The sequence below is a fragment of the Mus caroli genome, unplaced genomic scaffold (assembly GCF_978045245.1).
Source record: "Mus caroli unplaced genomic scaffold, Mus_caroli_1 scaffold_13, whole genome shotgun sequence".
Lineage (NCBI taxonomy): Eukaryota > Metazoa > Chordata > Mammalia > Rodentia > Muridae > Mus > Mus caroli.
Genome location: NW_028227268.1, coordinates 20,743,047 through 20,755,269, shown reverse-complemented (window position 1 = coordinate 20,755,269; position 12,223 = coordinate 20,743,047). Strand labels below are relative to the sequence as shown.

The 12,223-nt window shown below is 47.5% G+C and overlaps 1 protein-coding gene across 1 annotated transcript; it reads left to right on the top strand.

The window, feature by feature from the left end:
* Positions 1-42: 42 nt before the first annotated feature.
* On the top strand, positions 43-10,845 carry Rundc1 (RUN domain containing 1). Its single transcript, XM_021176376.3, has 5 exons — positions 43-593; positions 4,399-4,557; positions 6,274-6,472; positions 7,013-7,129; positions 8,406-10,845. Exons 1-5 carry the CDS (start codon positions 84-86, stop codon positions 9,269-9,271), a joined length of 1,851 nt encoding a protein of 616 aa, XP_021032035.1. The 5' UTR covers positions 43-83; the 3' UTR covers positions 9,272-10,845.
* The last annotated feature ends 1,378 nt before the right edge of the window (positions 10,846-12,223 follow it).

The following is a 12,223-nucleotide window of genomic DNA, read 5'->3' as shown; positions in this document are numbered from 1 at the left end:
CACTCGTCCAGGCTTCCCTGCCAAAGCCCGTTGCCATGGCAGCAAGGGGGCGCCATTGACGTGCGGGCGGCGTTTCCGGGAAGATGGCGGCGGTGGAAGTGGCTACGGAGCTAGGAACTGTGGTGACCGCTGTCGGGCCTAAGGCGAAGGACGAGGAAGAAGAAGAAGAGGAGGAGGAGGAGTCGCTGCCACCATGCGAGACTGTGCGCTGGGCTCCCGTGGGGGCAGTGGCCGAGGCCGGTCCTGGGGCAGCGACGTTCTCAGAGGCGGCGGCAGCCGAAGAGCCTGGAGCGGCTCCGGGCTCTCCATCCGACGCGACTGTCCGCACGCTGAGGCGGCTGGAAGCCGAGCGGCGGCAGCTGGATTCGGCCCTGCTCGCGCTGTCCTCGCACTTCGCGCAGGTGCAGTTCCGTCTGCGCCAGGTAGTGCGCGGGGCGCCGGCGGAGCAGCAGCGTCTCCTGCGCGAGCTCGAAGACTTTGCCTTCCGCGGCTGTCCTCACGTCCTGGGTTACGAGGGGCTGGCGAACCCTTGTGGCGGTGACGAAAGCGATGTGCTGCCGGGGGACCGGCCACGGGTGCGGGGTGAGGACCAGGTGAGTGTCTGCCGCTAGTTCCGGATGCGGATGAAGATGATGCAGGCGGGGAGTTGGTGGGTGGTGATGCTGACACGGACCGAGGTAAAAAGGGTGAGGAGCGACCGAGCTGGAAGTACTGTAGGTACGTGTATGCAAGATAGAGAGAAGAGTCAGGAAGATGCAGAAAGACATATGGCGAGCCTTAAAGAGTGTTGAAAAGGCAGTTGGTAATGGAAGCCGTGCTGCCTCTGTCGACTTTGAGGTACTTGAGTGTGTTTGTGTGTCACTCTCTCTACCCTGAAGTATATACCCTGAGCACTTGTTGATAGAATGAACAGTGGGAACGGGAGAAGTGTTAAGTGTAAGGGAAGTGAATTGGAATCCATGGAAATTGAAATTAATCCCCCGTGCTTTTTTTTGGCATATAGATAGGCTGTAATCTTTATGCTGTCTTATCTCAGTGAGGGCTTTGGTGAACAGACACCATCCCTTGGCAGTGGAAAGAAACACACCTGATTATAAGGGTGTCCTGACAGTGTCTTCAGACTGCTCTGCCATCCTGGTTAATAATGGGGTTCTCTGAACGGGGCCTTCTGACTGACAAGTGCCCAGTATATGCTTCAGTATACCGAAGAAGCAAGGAAATTCTGTAAACCACAACTCGGGAAGGTTCCTTACAAACTTTGAACGTCTGGAAGCTGGAAGTTTTGAGACAGGCTGCCTTTTCCGCTTCCTGTTGTGCAGATTGCAGTCCACATGTGGCTTTCTTCCTACTCAAAATGGTTTAGCCAAGAAATCTTATTGGTAGGAGATATTGACTTATGCTGATCTGAACTGTTTCCAGTTGCTGCATTCTCATACCCATATACCCTTGCACAAGGAGCAGTCAACCACAAGTCAACAGACTTAAAAAGTGGCCAGGCCCTGTCTAGTATTGAATGCCATGGAAGGTCCTGGGAAGAGATGGTACTGTCTCTATTTTTTATTGTCACTTTCAGAAAAAATTGTCAAGGTAAAGACATAAAAAAATGGCCTCGCCGGGCGGTGGTGGCGCACGCCTTTAATCCCAGCACTCGGGAGGCAGAGGCAGGCGGATTTCTGAGTTCGAGGCCAGCCTGGTCTACAAAGTTAGTTCCAGGACAGCCAGGGCTATACAGAGAAACCCTGTCTCAAAAAAAAAAAAAAAAAAAAAATTGTTCTCGCTCTGCCGATTAAGCAGCTGTATTGTTAAGTACATTCTTTGGGCAAAGTGATATACTTTTTCTTCTTTGGGGGGGCAAAGGGAACAGTCTTGGGGGTAGCACCCAGGAAGTTGCATGTTGTAGACAAGCACTCTGTCACCAATTAAGCTATGTCCTCAGCTCTTGAAGATTATTATTATTGATTTTTTTAAAAGACAGGCTCTCTGACCCAGAACTTGCTATAGAATCATCTTGAAGTTTTTTGGGTTTTAGTGTGTGTGTGTGTGTGTGTGTGTGTGTGTGTGTGTGTGTAGGAGCACAGTGCTGGTGTCACAGCCTACTTGTGGAGGTCAGAGGACAACTTTCAGGAGTTAGTTCTCTCCTTAGAATGTGAGTTCTAGACTTCAAGCACAAGCCATCAGGCTTGGTGTTCCTAACCTTGAATTTCTCCTCGTCCCACCTCCATCTTCTGGATACTGAGATTATAAGTAGGTGGACCATCCCGAGTTATTCAGTGCTTGGGTTTGAACCCAGAACCTAGTACACTCGAGGCAGGCACACTACCAAGTTAGCTATCTCCCCAGTCTCTCCCAATTACCTTCAACTTTATCTCAATGTGTACTGGACATTAAACATATTATTTCCTGCCTTGCCCCAGAACTTATTTGGTCTTGCTGATAAACTTGTTTGCATAATTCCAGCAAATATGCTATAACGATGACAGCGAGTGACAGACTTGGCAGGTGTAGTCATGGAAACAAATCAGAATTTATAGCTGGTTTCTTTTTTCATTGGCTTCACAGAGGAATGACAAAGATAAGACTATGTTTTTGTTTCTTTCTCTTTTGGGTAGTTAGACAATTTCCTCCAGTTCATTATTTGGAGTTTGTTGTTCTGTACCTAATTTAGTCCAAAAACATAAAAGAAATATGTAATGAGGTCTGGAGAGATGGCTCAGTGGATCAGAGCAGGCTGCTCTTGCAGAGGACCCAGGGTTGGTTCCCAGTATCTACACAGCAGCTCACAACTGTCTATACATGCTGTTCAAGTGACTGGGTGCCCTCTTCTAGGCTCTGTGGGCACCAGACACTCCTGTAGTGCACAGACATACGTGTGAGCAAGTCATCCAGGAACATAAAATAAAAATGTAAAGATTTTTTTTTTAAGGAAAAGAAAGAAATATATTGAGAATTCACCCATACTGGGCACAGTTCTAGGTGTATTGAAGATCAAAAGTCAAGGTCCTTGAGTTTGTAGATTAGTAGAGACAAGTCCTAAACAAACACTATACTGACTAAGTGTATACAATACAAAGGAAGAAATGACTTGTTCTTCCTGGAGAAAACCAGAGGAGGCTTTCAGTGGAGGCCTAGTCAGTAGCTGAGGAAAAGAATGGGGCTATGAGGAACAGCGGCAACACTCAGGAAGAGCTGGAGAGCATCCTGAGGCATCACCAACAAAGCTAAAGGGAGGGGATTGCTCTTTACAAAGCTGGATGAAAACATAATTCTTTTTTTTTTTTTTTTTTGTCTTTTCTCTCTCCTCTCCTACCTTGCTGCTTGAGGGCTTGGTAAGTAACACTTTAAGGCGACTTTAATACTGTGTAGATCCTAGTTTATAATGCAGCCTTACATTTATGAGTGGTTTAGTGCCTCTGCTCCTTTTTTTGTTTTGGTTTGGTTTTGGTTGTTTAGTTGGTTGTTTTTTTTCAGTGGTGGTTGTTAAGACAGAGTCTGTATATGTAGCCCAGGCCAGCCTGGAACTCACTGAGGAGTACATGTGTACATATCACATCTGGCTTGTGTTTTGTTTTGTTTTGTTTTTGTACTCAAAATGATGACGGCCCAGTATCTAAAGAATATGTTGGCAAGACTTGATCCCTGTAAAGGACACTTAATAACATAAAGACAGAAGCTATGTGGTAGCTGGTAGGGAGAAAGGGGTTGTTCTCAGAAATTTTCCCCACACATACACCCACACACCACACTGTTAACGTCCCATCCCTGTGATTTGGCTTCTGTATTTCTATGCCTTAGGCACTTACATTTCATTGTTTCCTGTTTTACAGAAATAGCTATAACCTTTCCAAGTAGCTTTGACATTTTATAAAACTGGCTGATTTCTATATATGTAAGCCTTTCTCTATAACTCAGCTTCCCGCTTTGCCTTTTGAGATAGAGTCTCTTGTAGCTCCCCCTCAAAGCAGCTATCTAGCTCATGCTGGATGCTGGACATGAACCTCTGATCTTCACAAGGCACCACCCCTGGCTCGTTCCCCCAGACAGCCGTGCAAAAATTGGTTTGCACAGAATAGTGAGGAATTATGCTTTGTCGACTGACCATACAAGATAACACCTTTAACTCCTGGAGGCCATCTTACTAAGTTTTCTCTCTCCTGACTAGACCTTTATAAACAACAAGCCTATTAGCAAAGGCTTCATCGTGTTTGTATCAAGTTCCAAATGAAAACACAGATGCAATCAGTTGCCCTGGGTGAAGCACATTGTTACTGCTAAGCCTGCCTTGCCTGTTGTTTCACTGAAGCCTTATGTATTTCCCTAGTCGTTATTAGCCTGAGAGTCTTTAAGTGCCTTTGGCTTCTCTTTTCTGTAAAATAGACCCAAGTATATTTGTCATCACAGAGTGAACAGGAGAAACGGGAGCGCCTGGAAACCCAGAGGGAGAAGCAGAAAGAATTGATTCTGCAGCTGAAGACCCAGCTTGATGACCTGGAGACGTTTGCCTATCAGGAGGGTAGTTATGACTCCCTGCCGCAGTCCGTGGTCTTGGAAAGACAGCGGGTGAGCAGACCTCAGAGGCGACTCCGGCATTTCTCATGCTTGCTGTGTCCCTGCTGGTGGTGTTCCTGCATAGCCTCTGCCCAGTGCACTTCTCCCATGGCCTTACAGAGAACCCAGGGTCCAAAGCAAAGGGAAAAATAGCTACTTCCTGGAACCAGTCTCTCTCTCTTGCTTCCTTACTTCCAAAGTTCCTGCATCATTTGTTTTCATCAGTAATAAATAAATAAATAAAAAACATGAGAAATTAAGACATAGTGAGTGCCAGGTAGTGATGGTGCACGCCTTTAATCCCAGCACTTGGGATGCACAGACAGGCAAATCTTTGAGTTCAAGGCCAGCCTGGGCAACAGAGTGAGTTCCAGAACAGCCAGGACTACATGGAGAAAACCTGTCTAGGAAAAAAATAAGTATATATTCACTCAAAAGCCTTTAGAGAAAGCAAATATGAAGCTTTGGAGCCTGTTTGTTTGTTTGTTTGTTTGAGACAGGGTTTCTCTGTGTAGCCCTGGCTGTCCTGGAACTCAATCCGTAGACCAGGCTGGCCTCGAACTCAGAGTTCCGAGTTCTGTCTGCCTCTGCCTCCCATTCTTTTTTTTTTTTTTTTTTTTTTAAACTTTGGGGATTTTATTTACTTTTTATTTTATGTGCATAATTATTTTGCCCACCTATACTTTCTATCAAGGTTATCAAGGAACTGCCCATGGAGGCCAGAGGATGGTGGCAGGCTGAAGTTGAGTTACAGAGTTTGTGAGCTACCATGTAGCTGGGAACCCAGCCCTGGTCCTGTGACAGCGTGTCAGTGCTCTCAACTGCTGAGCCATCTCTCTAGCCCAAATATGAGGCTATTGGTTCTTTAGCCACTTGGAGCATTCACCCTTCTACTGGGTGAAAGCTTACTGGCCTGTTAAATTCACAGTTCATGAGAGGTACCATTTCTGACCAAAAGGAATTAGGTGTTCTTTTGTTTTGTTTTCTTTTGTTTGTTTTTGAGACAGGTCTCATATAGCCTAGGCCATACTCATTATATAATCAAGCATAACCTTGAACTTGTGATCCTCCTGTCTTCTCTCTCCAAGTGCTTAGATGACAGGTGTTCATCTTCCCACCTACTTTATACGGTACCAGAGAGCGTGTGCCCAGGTTTCTATTCATGTTAGGTAAGCACTCTACAAATAGCTTCATCCCCAGCCCTGAGCTAAGGGGTCTTGTTACCCTGGAAGGAGAAGAGAGGCTGTGTTTCCATCTTTCTTCTTCTTCTTTTTTTTTTTTTTTTTTTTTGGTTTTGGTTTTTCAAGACAGGGTTTCTCTGTGTAGCCCTGGCTGTCCTTGAACTAAGAAATGGCTTGCGTCTGCCTCCCACATGCTGGGATTAAAGGCATGCGTCACCACCGCCTGGCTACCCATCTTTCTTCTTAAATTATCATATTAGTGTGTGTGTGCACATGTGCACAGCACCCGTTCTCTCCTTCGACCTTTATGTGGGCTCCAAGGTCTAACTCAGGTCACTGGGTTTATATAATAGGCTCTTTTATCTGCTGAGCCATCTCTCAGGCTCTGTCTTAATCAGCAGCTGCATCAGTTTCTCCTGAAGTGGAAGGGAGGTCTGTGCAGGTTTTATTTCCCTTTGAGCACAGAACCTTCTAAGATTCTCCCCCCGCCCCCCATGCCCTCTGCTGAGAACTGCAAAGGGTACACTCATTGCTGTGGTCTTGATAGGTGATCATCGATGAGTTAATAAAGAAACTGGACATGAATCTGAATGAGGACATCAGTTCCCTTTCCACTGAGGAGCTTCGTCAACGTGTGGACGCAGCAGTAGCTCAGATTGTCAACCCAGCTCGGGTGAAAGAGCAGCTGGTGGAGCAGCTGAAAACCCAGATCCGGGACCTTGAGATGTTCATCAGCTTCATCCAAGGTCAGGGAGTGTCTGGGAGGAGGAGGCAAAGACAGACAGACAGACAGTGTGGTGGTTCTGTGTGGACTGAGAACATCTATCTCAGGGGCCAGTTCCTACTGTGTTTAAGAGACTTGAAGTGGGTATGGTGGTACATGCCCTTAATCCTTGAATTCAGAGAGGCAGAGGCTGGCAGGATTCAGCTATAGGTCAGCCTGTTATATAGTATGAGTTCCAGGCTGGCCTACAGAGTGAGCCCTCTCAGGTTTGCCACAGTAGGATGGAAAGAACATGATCTGAAGGTGCTTCAGGCCCACCGCTGGCCTCATGGCCTTGAGCAGATTTCTCCCCGTTAGTCTTACTGGGGATGATCCATTCCTCGCTTACTTAGCAAATATTATTGAGCCAACTGTGCTGTACCAGGCACCTCTCACACAGGGAAGCGCAATAATTTATAACATTCTGATCATGTAGTAGACACCATTAACTATTCTTTTTCCTGTAAAATTCTACTATGAGGGGAATAAATACATGTCTTGCTTTTGTAACTTCTGACGACAGATGAAGTGGGAAGCCCCCTGCAGACAGGTGGACACTGTGAGTGCCAAGCCAGCGGGAAGGCGGGGATCAGCTCCACCAGGGTGGGTGGCAGCACACTGCCCCCAGGACCCGGCAAAGGTAAGTACGGCTCCTGGAACGCACAGGCTACAAAAGCAGAAAGTGCAAGGTGGAGGCAGGAGGATCGGGAGTTCAAGGCCAATCTGAATTACATATTGAGAGTCTGTCTGGCAAAAGGAAGGGACAGTGAGATTGTCTCAGCAGGTGCTGGCACTTGCTGCCAAGCCTGAGGACATGAGTTGGTTCCCAGGGACTTACATGGTAGAAGGAGAGAGCAGACTTCCTTGGGTTGCCCTCTGACCTTATAACCTTAGGAGTATTTGCACATGTGGGTGTATACACATACACACACATACACATACACACATGCATACTCACACTCTCTCTCACACAAAGAGGTAGGATTATAGGTGTTTTCAGAGAGAGAGATTAAAATTAATGATTGCTTGGGTCTTGGGAAGAAATGGGAGAGAGGAAATGATATGGCCCAGGATGCCTTTGGGGATAATAAATGTGGATCGTGGTAATGGATGGACAGCTTTTTTTTTTTTTTAAGATTTATTTATTTATTTTATGTATATGAGTACACTGTAGCTGTACAGATGGTTGTGAGCCTTCATGTGGTTGTTGGGAATTGAATTTAGGACCTCTGCTTGCTCTGCCCAACCCTGCTTGCTCTGCCCAACCCTGCTTGCTCAGTCCCAAAGATTTATTTATTATTATAAATAAGTACACTGTAGCTGTCTTCAGACACACCAGAAGAGGGCGTCAGATCCCATTACAGATGGTTGTGAGAGCAGTCAGTCTTAACCGCTGAGCCATCTCACCAGCCCCGGATGATCAGCTCCTAAGTATAATTTTGAAATGACCAGATCTAGGAGATGTGGCTAGTACATGCCTAGTGTAGATGGGTTCCTAGAGCCCTGGGTTTAAGCCTGAGCTGGGGGAAAAAAAGAAGTGGCATACACCTGTAATCCTACCACTTCAGAAATTGAGGCAGGAAGAGGCAGAAGATAGTTTGAGGCAAATCTGGACATGGTATGCCTGCCTGAAATCCCAGCAATAGAGAAGCTGGGGGGTGAGGACTGCCATGATGGCAAGATCCTGTTTGAAAAGAACAAGAGCTGAATTGTATATTAAAAAATGATGAGCTACACAGTATCTCAATTATAGCTTGTATTACCAGCTGAAGATAAGCCAGTCCAGTTACATCCTGGCCTTCATATGACATCTGTACTGTGCTCAGAGGCAAGGCTTGCTCACAGCTTGTGATGTGTTGAATGTCCTGTGTCACTTCGACCTCTTTCTAATGAGTCACTCGCTGTTTTCTAAGCAGCAAAGGCAGAAGACGCCAAGAAAGCCCGGGAGACAGGGCTGCACCTGATGCGGAGGGCGCTGGCTGTGCTCCAGATCTTCACTGTTAGCCAGCTGGGCTGTGCCACGGGCCAGATCCCTCAAACCTTGTGGCAGAGGAGCCAGGCAGACAGAGACTACTCCCCCTTACTGAAAAGACTAGAAGTATCGGTCGACAGAGTAAAGCAGCTAGCCTTGAGACATCAGCCACATGACCATGTCATCACTTCGGCCAACCTCCAGGACCTCTCTCTGGGAGGCAAGGATGAGCTCACCACAGTTGTGAGGAAGGAGCTGACAGTGGCTGTGAGGGACCTGCTGGCCCATGGACTGTGTGCCTCCTCCTCTGGGATGAGCCTTGTCATGGCCCCCATTGCTTGCTTGTTGCCAGTTTTCTCCTCAGCCCCTGAGACCATGCACCCATGGGAGCTCTTTGTAAAGTACTACCATGCCAAGAATGGCCGTGCATATGTGGAATCCCCGGCCCGGAAGCTCTCACAGTCCTTCGCTCTGCCTATAATGGGTGACACTGCTGTGACCCCCAAACAGAGCCTTCTGACAGCCATCCATCTGGTGCTGACAGAGCATGACCCTTTCAAGCGCAGCGCTGACTCAGAACTGAAGGCATTGGTGTGCATGGCACTGAATGAGCAGCGCCTGGTGTCCTGGGTGAACCTCATCTGCAAGTCAGGGTCCCTCATTGAGCCCCATTACCAGCCCTGGAGCTACATGGTCCACACAGGTTTTGAGAGTGCCCTCAACCTGCTCAGCCGCCTTAGCAGCCTCAAGTTCAGCCTTCCTGTAGACTTGGCCGTGCGCCAGCTCAAGAACATCAAAGATGCCTTTTGATGAGAATGCCTAACCTTAGCCCCCACACACCTTGCTGTAAAGACATAGATGTCGGCCGGGCGTGGTGGCGCACGCCTTTAATCCCAGCACTCGGGAGGCAGAGGCAGGCGGATTTCTGAGTTCGAGGCCAGCCTGGTCTACAAAGTGAGTTCCAGGACAGCCAGAGCTACACAGAGAAACCCTGTCTCAAAAAAAAAAAAAAAAAAAAAAAAGACGTAGATGTCCTAGAATTGTAGATTAAAAGCCAAGGAGTCGGAGGAAGGGTTGGAGATAGGTTTTTTCGACCCTTTTCAGGTGGTCAGCTAATGGAGGCAAAGCCTGTTCTTCTCTTAGCATTTTAGAAAGATGTGCCAGAGCCTCTCATCAAAAATAGTGCTGGGGCTGAGAGACAGCTCGCCAGGTCAAGATGCTTGCCATTACACCTGGCAGTCTGAGGGGTACAAGCAGAGAACAGAGCTCTCACTACCTGTCCTCTTACCTCCACACATGAACTGTGGCACATGGGAATCCCTGCCCAAACACAAATCAATGTAATAGTAAAATCTAAAACAGAAACAGTATCAGGACCAGAGGTGTAGCTCGGTGGTATGGTGTATGCGAAGCGTGCACAGCCAGTGCTGTGGATGTTAAAAGCAAACAGAAGGAGCTGACCCTAGTCCACCGCAGTGTGCCCGGCCTGCTCTTGGAGCCTGTGGTAATAACAAAGTCAGTTACCACACAGCTAATGCCCAACTCACCGTGCCGTGTCTGAATTTTAGAAAATGTGTGTTGTGGCCACCCTTCTCTTGCTGTATGAGGCAGCATCTTGCTGTATGAGGGAGTTCTGGAAGACACTGACTGACCTTGAGGCTCCTGCTAGACAAGCTGGGAACTGTCTTCCTTTACCAGAAGCAGCTTTGAGAGCCCTAGGGCCAGAATTGTAAGTGCAGTTATGACTTCTGATTCCCCTTTGTTCAGAGGGAGTTTTAAGATGAGCCTAAGATGAGAATGGAAGTCTCCCTGCTGAGGCGATCCTCACACTCAGTCAGCACTCCTCTAGTTATAAAGAATGACAGCTGATGTCCTGGGCTGTTTCTCGAAAGTCACTTTCTTCCGTGGGCCTCTCAGGACTGACCAGTCTTCAGGAGTGAAAGCGCTCAGAAGAATCCCTCAGGAGCATACTGTACTCGTGGTGATGGGTGCCACAGCCCCCGGGGTGTGACTCATTGGCACCCCTTGTTCTGGAGACAGGAGCGTGCAGAGTGGCAGGGCCTGCATGACTGTGAAGGCTTGCAGTGGGCACTTGCTCCAGGACTCACTGAGGATGGGAGAACCAACCTGCCACCTGTGCTTTGTTCCATGAAATGCACTTTACCTTGTTTCTGCAGTGTGCACTTAAGATGCATCATTGACTTCGTGTTCAAGAAGCACGGCAGTGTTTGGGCTTGGAGTGCAGCTCCGTGATAGAGTGCTTGCCTGGGAATCCTTAGCACCAACCCCAGGGGGAAAGATAATTGTAAAATATCATGAATAATGATATAACTGTGATTGCTAATAAAGTTTCAGTATTTTGTGTAGCTTCTCTGCAAAGCCCATATCTCCTCTGCACTCTCTAAGTCTCTCTAATCCTATCAGCCCATGTAATCTAGGTCAGCATTTATTTAGAAACTGTCCACTTCCTCTCTGCCCGGGATTGGTCAGGATCTAGTGGCAGTCTAGGTTTTGTGTATATGTTGTTTTTGGTCACATTCCCTAAAGAGGCCTTGGTCATTTTCTTTTTTTTTTTTTAAAGATTTATTTTATTTATTATATGTAAGTACACTGTAGCTGTCTTCAGACACTCCAGAAGAGGGCGCCAGATCTCGTTGCGGATGGTTGTGAGCCATCATGTGGTTGCTGGGATTTGAACTCTGGACCTTCGGAAGAGCAGTCGGGTGCTCTTACCCACTGAGCCATCTCACCAGCCCCCGGCCTTGGTCATTTTCATTCATCTTGCTCAGGCTATAGCGTCAGCACTGCAGTGAATGGCATACACACTGCTTCTGAAAAAGCAGTACTCTTTAAGTCCAGGCTGTCAGTGTTTGGGTTGGATGAGATGTCTATAGCATGGCCCAGATATACCCTTGTATTGTCTTTTAAATCTGCATGTGTATGGTGGGGGCAGGGAGCATGAGTTCCATGGCTCTTATCTGGAGTTAGTTCTTCCATCAGTATGTGGGTTCCAGGAACTGAACTGAACTGAACTGAATTACTATGGGATGTGGAAGTAGCCTGCTAACGTGAGTGGGACAGCTCTCTGTACACAATAGACCCTGAAACTGACAGCCTTAAAAGTGACTGCCGCAGGGCTGGAGAGATGGTTCAGCAGTTAAGAGCACTGACTGTCCTAAGGTCCTAAGTTCAAATCCCAGCAACCACATGGTGGCTCACAACCATCCATAGTGAGATCTGATGCCCTCTTCTGGTGCATCTGAAGACAGCTACAGTGTACTTAGATATAATAAACAAACAAACCTTTGGGCCTGAGTGAGCGGGGCCAGAACAGGAAAAAGAAAAAAAAAAAAAAAAAAGAGTGACTGCCACTGGGTAGTGACACCCTTTTTTTTTTTTTTTTTTGGTTTTTCGAGACAGGGTTTCTCTGTGTAGCCCTGGCTGTCCTGGCACTCACTTTGTAGACCAGGCTGGCCTCGAACTCAGAAATCCGCCTGCCTCTGCCTCCCGAGTGCTGGGGGTAGTGACACCCTTAATCCCAGCATTTGGGAGGCAGAGGCAGGCAGATCTCTCAGTTCGAGGCCAGCCTGGTCTACAGAATGAGTTCCAGGACAGCCGGGCTACACAGAGAAACCCTGTCTCAAATAAAACATGTTCTAAGTCCTCTGGAAGAGAAGTGGCTGCTCTTAACTGTAGCACTCCAGCCTTTTGGGTTTTGTTTTGGTTTGGTTTGGTTTTTGGTTTTTTGGTTTTTCAAGACAG